The sequence below is a fragment of the Meles meles genome, chromosome 7, assembly GCF_922984935.1.
Source record: "Meles meles chromosome 7, mMelMel3.1 paternal haplotype, whole genome shotgun sequence".
NCBI lineage: Eukaryota > Metazoa > Chordata > Mammalia > Carnivora > Mustelidae > Meles > Meles meles.
The window spans coordinates 16,791,758-16,815,608 of NC_060072.1; the positions used below are offsets into that span (position 1 = coordinate 16,791,758).

Here is a 23,851-nt window from a genome sequence, read left to right on the forward strand (position 1 = left end):
AGACTTAGGGTACTAAATGAGAAAAATATGCAGCCAACAATACTATATCCAGCTAGGCTGTCATTAAAAATAGAGATAAAAAGCTTTCAGGATAAACAGAAACAAAGAATTTGCAACCACCAAACCAACCCTACAAGAAATACTGAAAGGGGTCCTCTAACCAGAGAGAGCCCCTAAAAGTAACACAGACCAGAAAGGAACAGAGACAATATACAGAACAGTCACCTTCCAGGCAATGCAGTGGCACTAAATTCATCTTTTAATAGTTACACTGAATGTAATGGCCTAAATGTCCCAATCAAAAGGCAGAGGGTATCAGAATGGATAAAAAAACAAGACACATCAATAATGCTGTCTGCAAGAAACTCATTTTAGACCCAAAGACATCTCCAGATTTGAAGTAAGGAGGTGGTAAAACCATTTACCATGCTAATGGACACCAAAAGGAAGCTGGGGTGGCAATCCTTTTATCAGACAAATTAGATAGGAAACCAAAACTATAATAAGAGATGAGGAAGGACACTATATCATACTTAAAGGGTCTATCCAACAAGAAGATCTAAAAATTATAAATATTTATGCCCCTAACATAAGAGCAGCCAATTATATAAGCTAGTTAATAAAAAAAAATCAAAGACATCAATAATAATAAGGGACTTCGCAAACCCCCTCACTAAAATGGACAGATCATCAAAAGATCAACAAGGACAAGTTGGTGCAGCCACTTTGGAAAACTGTGGAGATTCCTTAAGAAATTAGAAATGGAGCTTCCTTATGACCCTGCAAGCACTACTGGATATTTACCCCAAAGATACTGATGTAGTGAAAAGAAGGGCTATCTGTACCCCAATGTTCATAGCAGCAATGACCACAGTCACCAAACGGTGGAAAGAGCCAAGATGCCCTTCAACGGACAAATGGATAAAGAAGATATGGTCCATATATACAATGGCGTATTATGCCTCCATCGGAAAGGATGAATACCCAACTTTTGTATCAACATGAATGGGACTGTAAGAGATTATGCTGAGTGAAATAAGTCAAGCAGAGAGTCAATTATCATATGGTTTTACCAACTTGTGGAGCATAAGAAATAACACAGAGGGTATTGGGAGATGGAGAGAGATGAGCTGGGGGAAATTGGAGGGGGAGACAAACCATGAGAGACTGTAGACTCTGAGAAACAAACTGAGGGGTTTGGGGGGGTGGTAAGCCAGTGGTGGGTATTATGCGGGGCATGTATTGCATGGAGCACTGAGTGTGGTGCATAGACAATGAATTCTGGAACACTGAAAAGAAAAAAGATCAACAAGGAAATAAGGGCTTTAAATGACACACTGGACCAGTGTTCACTGGACTGTGAAGTCTACCGACTTCACAGATATATTGAGAACATTTCATCCCAAAGCAACAGAACACACATTCTTTTCTAGTGCACATGGAACATTCTCCAGAATAGATCACATCCTGGGTCACAAATCAAGTCTCAACCAGTACCAAAAGACTGGGATCATTTCCTGAATATTTTTGGACCAAAATGCTTTGAAACTTGAGCTTAATCACAAGAGTAAAGGTTAGAAAGAACTCAAATACATGGACGCTAAAGAGCATCCTACTAAGGAATGAATGGGTCAACCAGGAAATTAAATAATTTTTAAAATTCATGTAAACATATGAAAATGGAAACATAACTGTTCAAAATCTTTGGGATGCAGCAAAAATGGTCCTAAGACGAAATTATATAGCAATACAACCTTTCTCAAGAAACAAGAAAGGTCTCAAATACACACAACCAAACCCTACACCTAAAGGAGCTGGAGAAAGAACACCAAATAAAGCCTAAACCCAGCAGGAGAAGAGAAATCACAATGATCAGAGCAGAAATCAATGAAACAGAAACCAAAATAACAGTAAAACAGATCGGGCGCCTGGGTGGCTCAGTGGTTTAAGCCGCTGCCTTCGGCTCAGGTCATGATCTCAGGATCCTGGGATCGAGTCCCACGTCGGGCTCTCTGCTCGGCAGGGAGCCTGCTTCCCTTCCTCTCTCTGCCTCTCTGCCTACTTATGATCTCTCTCTGTCAAATAAATATAAATAAAATCTTTAAAAAAAAAACTTAACAAAACAAAACAGTAGAACAGATCAATGAAACTAGGAGTTGGTTCTTTGAAAGAATTAATAGTAAGATTGATAAACCCCTGGCTGGACTTATCAAAAAGAAAAGAGAGAGGAAAGATCACAACCAACACCAAAGAAATACAAACAATTATAGGACATATTACGAGCAACTATATGCGAACAAATTAGACAATCTGGAAGAAATGAATGCATTCCTAAAGACATATAAACTACCAAAATTGAACCAGGAAGAAATAGAAAACCTGAACAGACCCATAACCAGAAAGGAAATTGAAGCAATAATCAAAAATCTGCCAAAAAACAAGAGCCCAGGGCCACATGGCTTCCCAGTGGAATTCTACCAAACATTTAAAGAATTAATACCTATTCTTCTGAAACTGTTCCAAAAAAGAGAAATGGATGGAAAACTTCCAAACTCATTTTATGAGGCCAGCATTACCTTGATCCCAAAACCAGACAAAGACCCCATCAAAAAGAAGAGCACACCAATATCCCTGATGAATATGGATGCAAAAATGCTCACCAAACTACTAGCCAATAGGATTCAACAGTACATTAAAAGGATTATTCACCATGACCAAGTGGGATTTATTCTGTAATTCTCATTTTGCAGTCACATGCAGTAATATTCTAAATAGATGCAGACAAAGTATTTGACAAAGTACAGCATCCTTTCTTAACTGAAACTCCTCACAATATTGGGATAGAGGATACATGCCTCAATATGATAAAAGCCATCTATGAAAAACCCACAGCAAATATCTTCTCAATGAAGAAAAACCGAGAGCTATTTCCCTACGGTGAGGAACACGGCAGGGATGTCCACTATCACCACTGCTGTTCACATAGTACTAGAAGTCCTTACCTCCGCAGACAACAGAAAGAAATAAAAGGCATCCGAATCAGCAAAGAAGTCAAACTCTCACTCTTTGCAGATGATATACTTTATGTGGAAAATGCAAGCAACTCCACCCCAAAACTGCGAGAACTCATACAGGAATTCAATAGTGTTGGGATATAAAATCAAGGCACATATGGTGAAGGCTGTGAAGTGTGTAAACCTGGCAATTCACAAACCTTTACCCCTGGGGCTAATAATACATTATATGTTAATAAAAAATTAAAAATTAAAAAAGGAAATTAATAAAAATAAAATCCTGTGGTATTAAAATAAAAAAAAATCAATGCACAGAAATCAGTTGCATTTCTATATACCAACAATGAGAAGAAAGAGAAATTAAGGAGTCAATCCCATTTACAAATGCACCCAAAACCATAAGATACCAAGGAATAAATCTAACCAAAGAGGCAAAGAATCTGTACTCAGAAAACTATGGAATACTCATGGAAGAAATTGAGGAAGATACAAAGAAATGGAAAAACATTCCATGCTCATGGACTAGAAGAACAAATATTGTGAAAATGTCTATGCTACCTAGAGCAATCTACACACTTAATGGAATCCCTAACAAAATACCATCAACATTTTTCACAGAGCTGGGAGAAATAATCCTAAAATTTGTATGGAACCCAAAAAGACCCTGAATAGCCAAAGGATGCTGAAAAAGAAAAGCAAAGCTGGTGGCATCACAATTCCAGACTTCAAGCTCTATTACGAAGCTGTAATCACCAAGACAGTATGGTACTGGCACAAGAGCAGACACAGATCAGTGGAACAGAATAGAGAACCCAGAGATGGACCCTCAACTCTATGGTCAACTTATCCTCGACAAAGGAGGAAAAAATATCCAGTGGAAAAACGTGTCTTCCACAAATGGTGTTGGGAAAATTGGACAGCTATATGCAGAAGAATGAAACTATTTTCCTTATACACAAAAATAGACTCAAAATGGATGAAAGACCTAAATGTGAGACAGGAATCCATCAAAATCCTTGCGAACACAGGCAGCAACCTCTTTGACCTCAGCCACAGCAATTTCTTCCTAGATACATGGCCAAAGGCAAGAGAAGCAGGGCGAAAATGAACTACTGGAACTTAAGATAAAAAGTTTTTGCACAGCTAAAGAAACAGTCAACAAAACCAAAAGACAATGGACAGAATGGGAGAAGATATTTGCAACTGATCTATCAGATAAAAGGCTAGTATCCAAATATAAAGAACCAAACTCAACACCCAAGCAACAAATAATCCAATCAAGAAATGGGCAGAAGACATGAGCAGACATTTCTGCAAAGAAGACATCCAAATGGCCAACAGACATATGAAAAAGTGCTCAACATCACTCTGGCTTCAGAGAAATACAAATCAAAACCACATGAGATACCACCTCACAATGACCCCACAATGCCCAAAACAGCCAAACTATGGAAAGAGACTAGATGTCCATCAACAGATGAATGGATAAAGAAGATGTGGGGTACACACACACACACACACACACACACACACACACACACACACGGAATATTACACAGCCATCAAAAATGAAATCTTGCCATTTGCAATGAGATGGATGGAACTAAAGGGCATTATGCTAAGCAAAATAAGTCAATCAGAGAAAGACAATTATCATATCTCACTGATAATGTGGAATTTGAGAAACAAGGCAGAGGATCATAGGGGAGGGGAAGGAAAAATGAAAGAAGACAAAACCATAGAGGGAGACAAACCATAAAAGACTCAATCTCAGGAAACAAATTGAGGGTTGCTGGAGTGGGGAAGGGGGGGAAGAATGGGGTAGCTGGATGATGGACATTGGGGAGGGTATGTGCTATGGTCAGCACTGTGAACTGTGTAAGACTGATGAATCACAGACCTCCACCCCTGAAACAAACAGTATATCATACGTTAATAAAAAAATAAAAATTAAAGAATTAAGAAAAAAATGAAGTGCAAGACTTCCACTGGCTACACTTAGCTGGGCCATTTACAAAGGATAAGTTTTTATGAGACCCACTCAGAGTCAAATACTGTTTACCTTCAAACTTTTCCACCTAAAAGTAGTAATAGTGAAGTTAATTATAAGCCAAGTGCATTTCTGCCTATGAGTAATCATTAACAGCTAGCATTTATAGTACTAACTGTTTCCTGACCTATAAAATGCTTAACACAAATTAACTCAACTCTCAGTCTATGAGCTTTATACTATTAGGCCATTTTATGCCTTAGAAAATGAAGCACAGAGAGGCTAAGAACTTGCTAAGAATCAAATCAGGATTTGAATCAGTCTGGCTCCAAAGTCTATGCTTCTATTGGTTCTGAGACATACAGCACAAACCAGAGACTGCAAGTGCTTTTCTCATCAAGTATATAAACGTTTGAAGATTATTCTGATATTCAGTAATTGTATCAACTTAAAGTTAGCATCTCTAATGCCAGACTTTTGTGCCCATTCTGAAATGATTAAATACTATAAAGTTAATATAGATAGGTGTTTCTGGATATAAGTGTTAACCTTCCCCCCTCACCTTAATGATGAGGCATTACTTAAAAAAAAAAAAAAAAAAAAAAAAAAAGAGGCATTACTAAAGAATGCTTTACTACACAAAGACCTTGCATAGACAATGTATAGCCTTTTAAAATGACCCCAGAATTATGACATCAAATCTACACTGATCAGAAGATAAATTTCAACTCCACTGATGAGGGTAACTCCATTAATGGGAACAACTAGACTATCAGGTAAACTGGGTTTTAGAGTAAAGAGAGGCAAACAGAGAAGCCATATATTTGCCCAAATCGACTTCATATACACTATACATAAGAACTTTTTGTATAAACTAAGCATTAACTTTGCCATCACCGTCTGAGTTCACTGCATGATGGTCCTTTAATCTCTAAAGATGTCCACTTACTCCGGATTCCTTTTTTTTTTTTAATCTGAAATCTCTCATAACGTGTTTAAGTCTTCCTAACATCTAAAAACTTGAAATTGTAGTGTTAAAACTTTCTTAAAAGGAATGCATCAGTATGAAACTTCAAACTTTAGCTGGAAAAAAACCACAGAATTATTAAAATTAGTTAAAATCTATCTTTTTGCATTTATCCATCAAAGAGTAACATGACATATGTGATGGCATTATCCCATCATTCCCCCAGTCTTACAGATTTATTACCTCAGAAGAGTAAAGGAGCAGCAATCAGACTTTACCAAGAAGTTTCTCCAGTGTAGTACAGCTGATCCCTGAACAACACGGAGGTGAGGGGTACCAACCCCTCATGCAGTCAAATAAATATCTGTATGTAATTTTTGACTCCCCCAAAACTTAACTAAGAGCCTACTGTTGATGGAAGCCTTACAATGAAACACATATTGTATATGTTATCTGTATCACATCCTATGTTCATACAATAAAGTAAGCTAGAGAAAATGGTATTAAAATATTAAGAGAATACATATTTATCGTACTATACTGTATTTATTTTTGAAAACTGCATGTAAGCAGACCCATACAGTTTAAACCCAGACTGTTCAAGGGTCAACTGTATTTAAAAGGCTTGTGTCTCCTATCTCCAGTGTAATATTTAAAAGGCTCCCATTTATTATTGTCATTTCAATTCAACTCATGTTTTGCAAATGGCACTAGTTATTTCTAACATTAAACACTATAAACCAAGGATCCCTCCCCAGGATAAGGATTTAAAATTAAACATTCATATGGGCTCTTTTTATTTGAAAATAGCAAGCAACAGAAGGATCAAAAACGTACAAAGGAAAGTATGAAAGTATCTTCACCTGGGATACACAAAGAGGAACCAATACCAATTTTATAAATTTCTGGCTATGTACATGCAAGGATTTTTTTTTTAGAAATAGATTCCCTATATTTTATTAAAGGGAACTCCAAAAAGGTTAATGTTAAGAAGTACTGGTATAAGACATTCAATTTTGAACATAAACATCCAGGGGAAGTAAATTTTTGAAATTGTATTTATTAATGTTTTATTATACATATTATATTTTCTTAGAATTAGGGGAGGGGGAAGCCCCACTCAAGTGAGGTAACAAACTTGCCATCCTTTACAAAACTTAATTAGAACTGACAAAGTTATGGTTAGTCCTTAATTCCTGAGAATTTGAATACTGAATTTTTTTGTGAATTTACAACAAATGTTTAAACTAATTTTAAATTACAGTATGTCTGAAAACAATATTTAACAATAATATGTTAGCAAAGAAAACCATCATCTAAATGTGTGGATTAACTGGTATGAAACACTCAAGCCCTATCGCTCTGCACTTAAATAGCATTTAAGTATGCTTAATCTTTCCAGAGATTTTATTTCAAATATGTATAACTTACACAGACTGCAGTGACATTATTTTGAATGAATGGCAAAATAATTATCTATCACTTTCTTCTTAATTGTACATATCCATGGAGTAAGCATATGAACTCTATATGGTATTCATAAAATCGATAAGAATTGATATGTGGGGATAATGAATACAGACACTGGATTCTCTTCCAATGACAACTGCTATCCGTATTAAAGGAGATTATTTTAGGGAAGTCAGATTAAAAAAAAACAGAACAATATCGTTGCTATGAAATGGTGACAAATTGTGCTCGCTTCGGCAGCACATATACTGAAATGGTGACAAATTTGATGCAATCAAAGCAAGATCATTAATATAAACATTTGAATAATGAAAATATAAATTACTAATTATGCAGCATGCTTTAGGGCCATTTCTACAGTTAGTATGAATTAGAAATATTAAATGCCTTTAATCCATCCATTGTACAGAATTCTGTTAAGTCATGTTTACATAATAAACAAAAAACATTTCCTACCTATTCTGTTTCTTCTGACTCAGAACAGTGAAAGTGTTTATCTTGGGCTGGGAAAGTTACCCTGCCAGTAACCAATTAATACAGATAGGGCACTGTACACCTATTCCAAAAGCTGGAAATCAAATGCTAGAATCTTGCAGGATATACCCAAAGAAATGCTTAACAGGCAAGTGCAATGGAAAAATCAAGTTTTCCCAAATGATGTTAGTATTACGTGTACTTTGTTTCCATTCTAAAGTATCATATTAAAAGATTATAGGTCATGATTAACCATATTATTATTAACTGACATAATCTTTACAAAAATAAAGCTAGTAGCCTGCCAGGAACTAAATTTATTCAAAATCTTACTGTACTTTTTAAATCAGTAAATGATTTAATTTATCATAACTTTATTGTCACAGTGGTTAATTTTTTAAAAGCCTGCACAGTGCTTAATCTGGTGTCTTAGATTATGCTTGGTTTAAAGAAAAGTCTGCCCAAATCATCACCAAGATTTCAATTCAACCTAATGTAGAAGAAACCTGAGTTTGGATGTAGAAATAAAAATCCATATAATTCTCTCTGATATCATATGTAGTGCCTTCAACCAAAAGCGAAGCTTCAAGCAGAACTCTATGGCTTTCTCTGAATTTTCTTTCATTTTGAGTATTAAGTAAATCTTCAATTTAAAGCAGTTGTTGGAGGTTACCTGTTCTCAAAGCAATGTAAACTAGTTATAAAATGTCTTATCAAAGACATTAACAGCTCTTGTAAGTCACATAAAATTAAAAATGAATCAACTTTACACTGTACACTGAAGGTACATAACATACTTGTGCCTCACCTCTACTATCAAAACCATCTTTAAATATTCCTGCTATAAGAATATTGGTATTATGCTTCATAAATTTCAGACTTCATTCATTTTGTTTAAACATGTATTTGCTGGCTGTACATAGTGTATGTATTGAATTTCCAATTAGTAAGACAAAAATTGATCCAAGACCTATGCAAATACAAATGAAAACCCCTCACACAGATTACAAGAGATCTGAGGCAGCCGTTCAGGAATGCAAAGTGGCCCTTCCATGGCTTCATTTCAGATAACTCTCCACAGGCACATCTGCTAGCCTAAAGTCCAGGCAAAAATTCACATTTAAAACCTCATTCTCAACTTGTGAAACGTAGAGAGAGCCTTTGGAAGAAGAATAGACTTAACTTTGGAGAACCGCTTTAAAGAGTTGCAACATCCTCCGATTACCAGAGATGTGGCCCAGGAAACACTTCATCATTAACTCATTAACATCATTTCACCCGTAACAGTACTGACACGATCCTGATGATCTCAGACGGGCAACACATACCATCAGTATCATTTGACAACGGGATCTGCAGACACAGTGCTCTCGGACAGGTCTCCATTGCTTGTTTTTGTCTCTTCTGGAAGCATGGATAAAAGTAACAACGGACAGATTTATGATTATTTTTTAAAAACGAATTAAGTAAAAATTGAGAAGGACTGCATTGCTAAATTTCCAAATTAAGAAAATGGGCACCTACCAAATAGTTCCCTAATAGTAGTTCCCTAAAGTATATTGAGTTATTTACCTTAATTTTTTAAGAAATTTAAGCTAATTATTGCAAATGTAATGTTCTGACCAGTACTTACTAAGGGTGCAGAATTGTGAGAAATCACAACTGCCTCTGGGGTGGAGTCTCACACACATCTGAAGGCATGCTGCCTCTTGGCTGGTTCCCCCAGTCAGGCCAACAAATCACTATTACAGTGCACTGCTGTTACTGATACAAACACTGCTGCAAATTCACATATAAAATTGCCCAGAGGGGCGTCTGGGTGGCTCAGCGGGTTAAAGCCTCTGCCTTCAGCTCAGGTCATGATCCCAGGGTCCTGGGATCGAGCCCCGCATCGGGCTCTCTGCTTAGCTGGGAGCCTGCTTCCTCCTCTCTCTCTCTCCGCCTGCCTCTCTGCCTACTTGTAATCTCTATTAAAAAGAAAGAAAGAAAGAAAGAAAGAAAGAAAGAAAGAAAGGGAGAAGGAATAAACAAGACTTGACCTTTAAAAAAAAAAAAATTGCCCAGAATAGGGGTGCCCGGGTATCTCAATGTAAAGCCTCTGCCTTTGGCTCAGGTCATGATCTCAGAGTCCTGGGATCAGGCCCTGCATTGAGCTCTCTGCTCAGCGGGGAGCCTGCTTCCTCCTCTCTCTCTCTCTCTCTCTCTCTGCCTGCCTCTCTGCCTACTTGTGATCTCCGTCTGTCAAATAATTAAAAAAAAAAAATGTCCAGAATAAATAACTTTCCATTTGGGTTTATAACTTACTTTTCAAAGCAGGTTTTTACTATAATTGTATAAAACGAACTCCTGGGTTTTTTTGTGCAAAATGTCACATGCACATACTTAATTAACAGAGGAAAACTATCTCATGTCTCCTGCAACTCTGACTACACATCTGAGCAACTTTAGCTAACACAGAGTCCTAAAACAGAAGAACCCAAACATATGGGTGAAATGCATCAACCAGGATCATAGAGTTCATTAAAAATAGTCCAAAGCAAGGAGTTCCACTGAGATGGAAAGGTTTGTCTGTTTTGCCTTAATGCCTGAGGCCTGAAAGTAAGGATCTAATCCACCTGCAGAGTCTTCCCAGTAAGCTCAGCTGGAGCTAAGCTTCTAGCAGGAAAATGCCTAAGCAGAACCTAAGCAATAACTGGATTTCCTCAAAATTTAGATCAAGCTCACTCAAATTTCTTCCAATTTACCTTAGCTTTAGAAAAGAACCTAAACAGAATACACATATATATATATTTTTTTTTTCATGTAAGAAATACTGTACATCTTCCAGGTACCAGCATGAAATCACTTTCAAGCACATGATTATTACTTAGTCTAAACTCCAAAATTGCTTGCATATCCTAATTATTAACATAATAATATTTAATTTATGCAACATTATCAGGGAATATGTTAATTGATATAAGCGGTCTAAGAGAATCACCTCTATTTAGTGTAAAATATATACTTTAAATTTTAACTAACAAAATAAGATTAATAAAACATCTTATTTTATGAAATATTAAGTTTTACACCTTGATTTATGAAATATAAGAGAACAGGAAAAAGGGCAAACATGAAAACTCAACTCAGTTGCTGTACCTAGTTTTGAGCTTCCGAGCAAAGAGGAAAACCTAAGTTACATAATTTCTGGAACACAAAAGAGGAAATATCCATTCTTCAGGGAAGACAACTGTTCCTAAATTTTATATCTGAGAGAAATGTATCATGTGAGTCCTTAAGTATGAAATAAGCAATTTATACCATTTACACAAAGAATACAATGGATAGAATCCTTTCTGTAATGACCCAGTTCATGGATATGACAATCAGTTATCAGGATTACACTGCGCTCTGATTCTGGCTATGGTGGAGGGCGAGAGGCCTTGAACCATGACACTACAGAGCCCCAAGTGCTTTTACTACCTCCTCAGTCACCTGTCCCATCTCATTCAGTCTGTGTCTAGTTATCAACAGCTCTGCCTTCAGAAAACACTTAGTGTTCCTCCTAATCGGTTCCTTCTTGTCAGACACAAGTTGAAGGGTGAAAGAAAATCTAAACTTGTTAAATTTTATTTAAATTAAGAAAAGATGAAAATGAATAAAAAGTTACCCCAGAATGAAATGTAAGAACAATGTAAATTTCTTTTTGGTTTCACAAATTATCCATGTAGGCTATACTTTTTTTTTTTAAAGGCATTTCTAGGTCTAAATTATTTTCCCAAAAGAAAAGGAAGCTGGGATTCTGACTACCACATTTGTGGCTACTATTAAAGAAAGATTTACTGCCTTTCCAAATTTAAGCCACTCACTGACCTTTCTCTTTCTTTTCTTGGTTTTCTTCAGCTGCAGTCTTGTCTGCTCTGAAGAAAATTCTTGCACTGCTCAGTGAAAAATAGAGCAATTCAAATTCCTAAATAAATAAAAAAATGTAAAATAAAAGCTGAAAACATTATAGCAAAATATTAAAATTATTAGAGATCTATATAACTTCTAAAGAGCTTTAGTGTAAATCATAAATACAGAAACTGAGCTAGGGGGCGCCTGGGTGGCTCAGTTCGTTAAATGGCTGCATTCAGCTCAGGTCATGGTCTCTGGGTCTGGCAAAGACCCCAAGGTCAGGCTCCCTGCTCAGCAGGGAGTCTGTTTCTCCCTCCCTCCCTCTGGCTCCTGCTCTTTCTCTCAAATAAATAAAATATTTAAAAAAGAAGGAAAAACTCAACTAAGTAATCCCATCCATTTTTAATATGGAATCAAATGGCTTCCAAATGCCATTTTTAAAAAAATATAATTACCACTATTCATCTCACTTGTTTAAAAGGGGGTTTCTTAGGATTTGTTTTTTCAGATTATCAGCAGATTTGACTATTACTCTCCTCTACCTGTAGACAGACATCCAGGCGCTTCTGAGTGAGATTCATGGTCTGTAGTAGTTTTTCATCTTGACTAGCTGACTGCACATTCTGTTGCTTAGCAACTGCTCTTATCTCCTTCAGGTACTTCTCTCTAACAGACTGGAACCAGTGAAGTGAGTCAAATTCCTGGTACTGATCCAAAAGCTTCAATATGTAAGCCACACCTACAGTCATTAGCAAAACCAAAGCTAAATTATAAAGAGTTCAAAAGTTGTATTCTACTCCTCTAGAGAAAAAAAAGATACAAAAGTATAAAGAACTAAAAATAAGCCAATCAAGGAAAAAAAAAAAAACAGGCTATGAAGATCACTTAGAGAGAACATGGATGGGAGGTTGGGGAAAAACTTCCATTGCTAAATAGCCAGCAGCTGAGGAAGATACAGGGAAACTCAACACAAGATGAGAAAACTCTTAAAACCACCACAACGAGGGACGCCTGGGTGGCTCAGTGGATTAAGCCACTGCCTTTGGCTCAGGTCATGATCTCGGGGTCCTGGGATCGAGTCCCGCATAGGGCTCTCTGCTCAGCAGGGAGCCTGCTTCCCTCTCTCTCTCTCTCTCTGCCTGCCTCTCTATCTACTTGTGATCTCTGTCAAATAAATAAATAAAATCTTTAAAAAAAAAAAAAAAAACCACCACAACGACACAGCCTAAATATTAGGTCCAACAGACTAAGTGATTAGCAATACCAAGGGGGAATGAATGATAGTTATAAAATAATGGAAAACAAGTACTACTAATCAGATGACCCAGTTAAAAAATAAAGAGTAAACACTGCTCAGGAAAAACAAATCTACAAAGGGCACACAGTCTTATTAAGCAAATGTTTCTAAAAATCCATTATAATAGGTGAACATAAAATTAATGGAAAAACAATTCCATTAAGCTTACCCATGGCAAAGCCATCATCAGTAAAAGCAGCTCCAATTTTATTTTTTTTATTCAATTTCTCCTTGCAGCTAATGGAATGCTCTACAAAGTTGAGGGTCTAAAAAGATATATTAGAGAAACAACTGTGCTGAAGTATCTTCAGAATTTAGTTCTTAAAACAGACATTTCAAAAATTATAAACAGGATCTCTTCTAGGTCCCGTCCTTTTGATTTTAGACATCTTCCTCATTTAACTGGACTCTCGGGAGATCACAATCTGCACCAGTATCTTTTAATGGCTCTTGTTTCTGAGTCCTTTAACAAGCACTCCCCTAATCACTGATCACCATATACCCCAAGCACAGTGTCTCATATATGGTTCCTTATAAAATATTATGTACATTTTACAGATGAGGACACTGACGTTTGAGAGGCTGAGTAATTTGTCCAAAGTCATACTCTAAGTGAAAGCTGGAGGCACTTCATTCTAAAATACTATTTATCATATTCTTTATGGTTAAAAAGAATTAGTAGTCATTTGGATAAATGAATTCCCCCAAAAAATGCTTCCTTAAAAATTCAGCTCCTACAAAATACCTTATCATCTATTCAACAAAGATTTATTAACGATTCCAGGCTAAATTAAGTAATTATGATTTTTAAAAATGGAATACCATCAAAGAGTCCACACTCTAGAGCAGCTTTCTCATCAATGATAGAAATACTGTGTATCTGTATTGTCCAATACAATAAGCCACTAGCCATATATGGCCACTAAGTGCTTGAAATGTGGCTAGCAAAACAGAGGAACTAGATTTTATTTTATAAAATTTGAATTAATTTAAGTAGCCACTTATGGCTGTATATGGATAGCACAGCTCTAGAAGGGTAAAAAGAGACATGTTTAGGAATAATTGTGATAAACTGTGAAAGATACTATAATAGCCTATGCTGGAAACATAGTATTAAGTCTCGGTTTTTTTGCCTGAAAAACTCACTGGGAAATTAATTAGATTCGTGAAATCTCTACCAACTATTATTTAAATCTTTTTTTTGGATAGCTCACTTATGTTTGTCTTTCTTCTGGAATTAGATGACAAATTCAAGCACAAGAACTGTGTCCTGTATTTCCCTGTAGTGCTGTCCATCTACCCATCACTGATGGAATTCGGACAGCTGCCCTGCAACACTCCACTCTTCCATTAACGCCCCATTTGCTGTTTACTATGGTTTCAGTACACCGTCCTTCAACTTAAAGAAATATAATGACAAGTCACCCTAAGTTAACTACACTGTTATCAAAGTATAACCAAGACAGATTTGCTTCCAGTTCGACACTATTTTAGGATGAAAAGATAGTATTTGCTACATCACAGTTACAACATATAATTATGATAAAGCATTAACAATTATGCTAGAGCATTAACAATAAACATATTTAAAAACAGTAGAAAAGAACATTTACAAAGAAAAAAGCTGTCCACAGACCATCAACTGCTTTCAAAGGACAAAAATGATAGTAATATGTAAGAAACTACGTTAACAAGTCAGGCAGCAATATGAAAATTTATTACTCTTGATCAAAGTACATGTAATCAAAAGCTACATTTGTCTAGTGATATTTAGGTTTTAGAGCTACCCATTTACAAATTTTTTAAAAAACAGTTTCATTATAGAAATCTTTAGGGAAACATAACTCTTACTGCTAGTATGCCGCTCTAATCTCTTGATTCCATTATTTTCCCCAATGCAACAACTCTATGATGTGATTTGGAGTAACTTGAGCGGTATTTAGACGGCAACTATATAGAATTAGAGCAGTACACACTATTATACTATGAAGCAGCACTTAAAATTTTATCTAAATGTTAGTATTTGCTACTGTATAGAAAGAACTTGTCCTTAAATAGTAATACTTTTAAGAGATGTGTGAGAAACAACTTCATATTTTAACAATTAGAAATTAGTCTGTGTTCATCACTTAAAATGATTACATAGTATAATCAGCCCAAAGATACTATGGTGTGTGTGTATGTGTGTATATATACATATACACATATGTGTATATATATATATATGTAAAATGGAGTACACTCGATTTAAATAACACTAGATTTTTTCCAGCAGTTACCAACAAAAATCCATCTAAAATAAGTTTCATTCTGCATAGCTAGTTAAGTAAAATTCCTAGGCCGCATTCACTGAGATCACATTTAAGTAACAAAGTCGATATGCATTTCCTGCTACAAAGAAACTGGATCTATTTTCTAACTTAAAAAAAAAAAAAAACTCACCAGAGGCGGAACAATGATATAGAAATTTCGAAGATGTATATTCTTTGGTCTTCGAAATTCTGGAGCAAAAACATCTACGAGCATTTTGAAATACTCTGTGCCTTCAGCAGAATTTCGTGTGTGATCACTGAGGACTGAATCCAAATGCCTAAAATACAAAAAACATTATTTATTGGTTCCTTTCTCAAAAAGAAGGTATGGCTGGCTGGCTGGCTGGCTATCTATCTATCTATCTGGCGAGAGACAGAGAGATAGCACATATACACATGTGTGAGGTTGCGGAGGTGGGACAGAGGGACAGAGAGAACCTTAAGCAGGCTCCACAACCAGCACAGAGCTTGACATGTGGGATTCGATCTCATAACCCTGAGATCATTACCTGAGCCGAAATCAAGAGTCAGAACAACTGAACTACCCAGATGCCTCAAGTTTCCTGATTCTTGATTTCAGCTCAGGTCCTGGTATCTCAGGGCTGTGAGATCCAGCTCCACACCTCGGGCCCCATGCTCAGCAGGGAGTCTGCTTGATATTCTCTTCCTCTCCCACTGCTCTTCCCCACACACACATGCACGTGCACTCTTTCTCTCTCTCTCAGATAAATAAATCTTAAAAAAAAGAAAGAAAAAAAAAAGAGTCAGACATTTAACCAACTGAGGCACCCAGATGTCCCGAAAAGGTATGGCTTTTTAAATCCATCTCTTATCATCTTAGATGAGAATGCTCAAAAGTATAAAACATTATAAAAGACATTTTTAAGTCAATTTCCTTGGAGTTCAGAATGAACTCATTTTCATATGAAAAAAAGCTGACTGCTATTGCTTATTAACTTAGTTCCTAAAATAAAATATTCAGGGCATCTTAGAACTTTAAATAGTTTTGTATTTCTTCTTCCCACAGTAAGTCCTATAGAGTTCCATTTCATTGTAAATAAATTCCTCTTCATTTTAACTGTCTTCACTAATGCTTCATCTGTACCTCCCTACCTCAACTGGAACCTGGCAAGAACACAACATAGGTGCTTGCTATTACTCATCAGGAGGCGCCATAATATAAGTGTGTCTTGTTAACTGGTGATGCTATGTTTGATCGCTTGGCGCAATACATCAATCTCTCTTAAGATAGTTTTCCCTTTTGTGGTTGGTTATTAAGCAATCTTTGGGATAATCTTCTGATAGTGAATGAATACTCTGTTCTCCAACACTGTTTCATTGATGATTTTTGTCTGGTTTCAAGCAGTATAGTGGCGGTTACAAAACAATGACTTCTCCCTAGATTTTCTCATCCCTTCTGCACCTATTAGCTTGCATTCTTCTGTAAAAAAGGAACTTTTTTACAAAAAGTTCTGCTCTTCATCTTTCTTACTACCACTAGGGCTCATGATTTTTTTATTCAATGTATTATAATCAATTTCTACCCTTATTCTTTTTATTAGTTTATTTTTTGAGAGACAGCATGCAAGTGCACAAGTCGGGGAGGGGCAGAGGGAGAGAGAGAATCTTACACAGACTCTCCACTGAGCTCAGAGCCTGACAAGGGGCTCGATCCCACAACCCTGAGATCATAACTTGAGTCGAGAGTTGGACATTCAACCAACTAAGTCACCCAGGCACCCCTGCCATTATTCTTTTTGAGATTCAAACTGTCTCCACTTTGTCCAGGGATGCCCTTTCCTGCCTGAGTCAAAAAACTGTTACAATTATTAATAATGAAATTTACAGTTGTCTAAATAATTTCTTAACAATTCTACATGCCTCTCTCAACTTTTAAATTGAGTTCCAAACTCACAACTCAAGTGTGTAGGTCTGCACTGTCCAATAAGAGAGCCATCAGTTATTTAAATTTAAATGAAATAAAATTTTAAATTCAGTTCCCTCATCCCATTAGCCCCACTTCAAGTGTTCAACAGCTATATGTGGTAGTGGCTACTGTACTGGACAATACTACTCTAGATTATGTGAAATGAGGGACTGGTATTCTAGAACTGTGCTGGAAAACAAATATAAAAAAAGTTAAACAGTGAAATGAATTTTATTAATGAGATATTTGCCTTTTTTTACACTAAATCCTCAAAATTATATACTTTATACTTCAACACAGTTCGATTTGGACTAGTCACATGTCAGGTGCTCAAGAGCCACAGTGGCTAGAGGCTACTATATTACCATGTTCTAGAAGATTCCTTTTTATTGAAGTTGTAAAATCTCATAATACTGTAGTCTTAAAAAAACTGTATCTCCTAAACTGAGACCATAACTTACACAATAAAAACACAAAAATATAAGTATATGTATATTACCCTCTAATCTTCCCTTTAAAATGTTTTTATTATAAAAATATACTTTTTAGGGGCACCTGAGTGACTCAGTGGGTTAATAAGCCTCTGCCTTCAGCTCGGGTCATGATCTCAGGGTCCTGGGATCGAGCCCCGCATCAGGCTCTTTGCCTGTTTTCCCCCACCCCACCTGCCTCTCTGCTGCTTGTGATCCCTGTCTATCAAATAAATAAATAAAATCTTAAAAATATATATATATATATATACTTTTTAAATCTACAAATTTAGATTATTTCAAAATTAGAGTACCTTGCTGCTTTTAATGTTTCTTCTGCAAGACCTTCTTCTTTCACTAATTCTTCAAAATTTACAATATCTTCAAGATCAGGCACAAATCTAAGAATTGGGGAAATAATTTTATTAAGTTAAATATGTACGACTGACATAGATATGAAAGTGGTATTGTAAGACTCTAAATTTTTCAACCATATATTTGGAAAGAACTTTCCATTTCAGTATTATTATTAATATAACCAATTTAATTCCAAAATTGACTTTCAGATATGAATAATCAAATTTTAATGCTTAAAGTCATGTAATCTTTAGAACCATTCAGAAACTGTACTGATAAGTTAACTATAACTTTAAGAGAAATAAAGATTTTCAAAGATCTGCTATAGTCTTAAAATTCAAGAAAAGAATTTAACCAGTAGAATTTTAAATCAAATTTACATATTTTAAATCAAAATATATCAATAAGAAAAACTTCTTCACAATATCATCCACAATAAAGATAAATTAAAGGACATAAAATTTATATATGGCATAAGCAAGGCAAAAGTGATGTTTGCATCCATACCTAATGGCATTGCTGCTACAGTGAAGGCCGCCAGATCTTATCATCCGTATATAGCCCATAGCATTACCTTAAAAATGACACACACATACAAATCAGATATTTATACAAATAATTCTAAACTCCAAAAGCCAGGAATACAGTCAGACATAGCATGGCTTTACTACTCTTAAGTACCAAAGGATTCTTGTCTGTTTTACTTTAGTTCTTACTCTATAAGTAAAATTTACATTATTTGTGTACCTAAAATATAAATACATATATTTAAACACAGCTATATCAAAAATTATATGTGACTGACATTTGATGAACAAATTCATTAAATGTTGACTACTTTTTAAAAAGCAAATAGGGGGGCGCCTGGGTGGCTCAGTGGATTAAGCCGCTGCTTTCGGCTCAGGTCATGATCTCAGGGTCCTGGGATTCAGCCCCGCATCAGGCTCTCTGCTCAGAGGGGAGCCTGCTTCCCCCTCTCTCTCTGCCTGCCTCTCTGCCTACTAGTGATCTGTCTGTCAAATAAATAAATAAATAAATAAATAAATAAATAATCTTTTTAAAAAAAACAAATAATTTGAAATTTCTATGTCAATAATTTCTTCCTCATCACATTGAGTGCCTCCATCTCTCTTTCCTCCCTTGCCACCCCCATACATGCAAAGGGAAATGATATCAAGAAATCTTTACTTGATGCTTCCAAATTACATCTCCAGCCTGGACGACTCCTCCAGGTTTTTTAATCCAATGCCAATGCCCACGTGACTAAGAAGAATTTTTAATTTAATATGTTTAAGTCATATTCACCGTGGTATATTTCCTATCTCAGAAACTGACATTTCTATCCTTTCAACTGCTCAGGCAAAATGTCCTGAAGTCATCCCTGATTCCTTTCTTTCTTTCATTCTTCATATCTAATCAATGGGCAAATTATAATAGGTCTACTTTCAGAATGTTCATAGCTATGACCTTATTCCAAAGCACCACATCTCTTGCCTATACCTCTGTTAATATGCAAAGACTCCCTGATTTCCCTCCTTCCACCTTCAGCACCCTGCTTCCTAATCTCTTATCTACAAAGCAGCAGTGCTGGTCGTTCTTTTCAAACTATATCCTTTCTTTTCTGAAAACTCGACAATGGCTTTCCATCTCAATAAAATTCAAATTTCTTATGTGGTCAGCAGAACCCTGTGTGATCTTGCCCCTTGCTGCTGCTCTGATGTCCTGCCCTACAACTCAGGACTTTACTAACCCTTCCATTCTAGCCCCTATTTCCCAAAAATGCTAAATAGACTCAGGACTTTGGCACTTACTGTCACCTCTCTCAGATATGCTCTTTCCTTCCCTGAATATGCACATGGCTTATTCCCTGGTGTTATTTAGGTCCCTGCTCAAATATCACTTCCTTTGAGCTTTCCCTGAACATCACTGAACAGCACTGTGCAGAACCATTACATCTCCTTACCCAGCACTTAACACTGACATATTCTGTATCTTTTTTTGTCTCTCCCAACTGGCATGCAAAATCCATGACACTGCTCCATCCCTAGAGCCAACACATCCTAGCACATGGTAGGAATTCACTAGTACAGTTGACCCTTGGGCAACATGGGAGTTAGGGGCGCCAAACCCCCATACCTGCATAGCTGAAAACCTGCATTTAACTTCTGACTCCCCTATAATTTAACTACTAAATAGCCTACAATTAACCAAAAGCTTTAATTAGTGACATAGTCAATTAACACATTTTTTTATGTTAGGTGTATTATATACTGTGTTTTTATAATAAAACCAGAGAAAAGAAAATGTTATTAAGAAAATCATAAATCTCTTCATCTGTTTAATTAAGATCTACAGGGCAGAAATTTTGTTCAATGCCATATATATCACCAGTACCTAGAAACATTTGTTGTCCTCAATAAATACCTGTAGAATGAATGTGTAGTAATGCCAACAGCATTATGAGAGCACTCAGAACCCTCTGGCACACAGTAAGTGCTCAATAAATGTAAGTGGTGGTGGTGATTATGTCAGCAGGCAGGTTATTAGACTAAGTGACTTTTCCTTTTGCTCCCAACCCTAAGATTTCTTACTCTTTTTCTCAAGATATTTCACAGGCTCAAGATATATAACAGGGGCGCCTGGGTGGTTCAGCAGGTTAAAGCCTCTGCCTTTGGCTCAGGTCGTGATCCCAGGGTCCTGGGATCTCTCTGCTCCATGGGGAGCCTGCTTTCTCCTCTCTCTCTGCCTGCTTGTGGTCTCTGTCTGTCAAATAAATAAATAAAATCTTAAAAAAAAAAAAAAGATATATAACAGACTCAAAAATACATCACTATGCTTTACAAGCATTTCTATTTCTATTTTTTTTTTTAAGATTTTTATTTATTTATTTGTCAGAGAGAGAGAGCAAGAGCGAGCACAGGCAGACAGAGTGGCAGGCAGAGACAGAGAGAGAGAAGGAGGCTCCCCGCCGAGCATGAAGCCCGATGTGGGACTCAATCACAGGACACTGGGATCATGACCTGAGCCGAAAGCTGCCGCTTAACCCACTGAGCCACCCAGGCGTCCCGCATTTCTATTTCTACGATATTTATATAATTATATATTATATTACAAGAATTTATATTTTCTAAGAAGAGAAGAATTTCTAAGAAGAAGAATTTATGGGGCGCCTGGGTGGCTCAGTGGGTTAAAGCCTCTGCCTTCGGCTCAGGTCATGATCCCAGGGTCCTGGGATCGAGCCCCGCATCAAGCCCCGCATCGAGCCCCGCATCGGGCTCTCTCCTCGGCAGGGAGCCTGCTTCCCTTCCTCTCTCTCTGCCTGCCTCTCTGCCTATTTGTGATCTCTCTCTGTCAAATAAATAAATAAATAATCTTTAAAAAAAAAAAAAAAGGAAGAATTTATATTTTCTAAGAAGAGAAGAATTTCTAAGAAGAAGAATTTATATTTTCTAAGAAGAGAATAAAGAATAAAACCCTGGAACAAAGTGAAAAGGATAATATTCAACCTGGTCGCAACTGAGGTGACATTATTTTTTGTGTGTTGGGGGGAATTATTTTGATGTGTACTGTGCAAAAATGACCAGCGTAGTAAGCTCATAGTTTAAGGACTATTTCATAAGAAAAAATTATACCTTAAAAAATATAAAAATATTAACTAAGTAATAGTGCAAGCAGTACTCACATGTGGAAAAAAACCTCTGACATTGGTATGCAAATAAATGAAGTTTTAAGCAATAATGCTTTAGAAAAACAGCTCTTCATCTGAGGCCCATGGACTCTAACTTTAAGCACCTGAACTCTGGTATAATAATATGCAAAACTGTATGCATAGTACATGGTTCTGGGGGAAACCAAACCAGAGTTTTCATCATTCATCAGATTCTCAAAAAGGGTTAAGATCTATTGCTCCAGAAGTTTACAATCTAATATGACATCAAATGTCTCTATGAAGAAAACTGTACTTGTGGAATAATACCTCATTATTAAATTGTTTTTAAAAAAACTACAAATATTAAATTCTCTAAGTTCTTGTACTAATACATAATAGAAATGTCTACTATGTAAACCAATTAAATTATAAAATTTAAGCTAGTGTTCAATGACTTCACTCCAGAACTAAATCTTTCCAATATCTTCCCCACCAGTAAATTTAAAGTCCTTTGAGAACGAAGGCTATCTCTATTTCTGGCATCTAGAAGAGCATAATTTTACCAAACTGCTGTCAATAAGAATTCACCAACTGCTTGTAGTTTGTAACTGTGAAGAATATTAAACACCTTTGGATTTAAGCTAAAAAAAACCCGGCTTAAGTACGAGCAACACTATTTCTCTGAGCTTCTCTTTTTCATCTTTAAAATGATGATTACATGCCTCTGACTTAGGGTTTTTGTGAGGACATTACCGGAGATAATGTCTGTGGAAAGCTCAAGTATAGTTTTGTTAATCTCTGATTACTAAATGTAGTTCTTGCTTTTAAATATAATGTAACACATTTCAGAAAGAAACATTCTACCTGTGAGGCAGGACAGCTCAAATTATATACACATATGAAAAGATGTAACACAGAAAATTATAATATTTAATATTTCATCTTTAACTAAACTGATCCATAAGTAATGTGACTTACTTATATTAATTAACTTTCCACATACATTATTTTATACCTTTGCACTTAGGCTGTAACTTCAGGGAACCAATTTTTCTTTTCTTTTTTTTTTTTAAGATTTTAGTTATTTATTTGACAGAGAGAGAGAGAGAGCACAAGCAGGGGGAGCAGGCAGAAGGAGAGAGAGAAGCAGGCCCCCCACTGAGCAAGGAGACCCAATGCAGGACTCGATCCCAAGACACTAGGATCATGACCTGAGCTAAAGGCAGATGCTTAACCAACTGAGCCACCACGGCACCCCAGGGAACAAGTTTTTAAAGCCCAAGGCATGCCAATGAACAGGGTTAAGTACCTAATAAACAGTTACCAGCTGACTATTATGAGCATGATAGTTGAGATAAGTTAAATATATTTTTAATTTAATTGATTTTATTCAACATATATTAGTCCACAGTCTATCAATTATTTCTGTACCAATAGTCCAATCATACTTGAAAACTTCTGGTAAGAACATCACTCTAGTGAGATAAAATTGATCTCAGGCACTCATATATTAAGTTGATTATTTGTATAGGATATTTAAGCAAAAAGATTCTTGGAATTTGTATTTTATTTCCCAACTCTTTTATAATAACTTACCAATCTGGCTGATGAGTTGCCTGAACTGATCAAGGTAGCTTTGTCCCTCTGGGGTAATTCCAAGTTTTCTGATGCCTCGATTGAATTTTTCTGCTCTTTCAAAAGGATACTAAAGAGATAATTTAAAGATTACCTTTATTAATAAAGACCCCTAAAGCATAAATTGCCTATAAATTCAACCACTAAAATCAACCATGCTAATACCACTTGCTTCTAATTTTTTATTTCCATTGTGCTTAAAAAAAAAAATCACTCAAATCTAATGACAAAAATTTATAGCACAAAAACTACCAATATCCAAGGTCAATATAAATTTAACTTCTTTTTGCCACTAGCTAAGGAAAGTAATTATTATTAAAGTCACCAAATTTAAGTTTTCCACCACCATTATTAGTCTCCCAATATCCAACTATTCTATTAGATAGTCAAAAGAAACCAATTCCTCCTAGAAA

At 36.1% G+C, this 23,851-nt stretch overlaps 1 protein-coding gene across 1 annotated transcript in view; it reads right to left on the bottom strand.

Moving 5' to 3' along the window:
• Positions 1-6,749: 6,749 nt before the first annotated feature.
• WASHC4 (WASH complex subunit 4) overlaps positions 6,750-23,851 on the bottom strand; it is a 61,939-nt gene continuing 44,837 nt past the window's right edge. Inside the window, exons 26-33 of the mRNA XM_046012341.1 lie at positions 23,400-23,508; positions 18,662-18,728; positions 18,112-18,198; positions 15,531-15,678; positions 13,258-13,354; positions 12,334-12,530; positions 11,768-11,864; positions 6,750-9,319 (exon numbers count right to left, since the gene is read on the bottom strand). Coding sequence (XP_045868297.1) covers positions 9,252-9,319; positions 11,768-11,864; positions 12,334-12,530; positions 13,258-13,354; positions 15,531-15,678; positions 18,112-18,198; positions 18,662-18,728; positions 23,400-23,508 — 870 coding nt within the window. The 3' untranslated portion in view covers positions 6,750-9,251. The remainder of the gene's footprint in view (positions 9,320-11,767; positions 11,865-12,333; positions 12,531-13,257; positions 13,355-15,530; positions 15,679-18,111; positions 18,199-18,661; positions 18,729-23,399; positions 23,509-23,851) is intronic.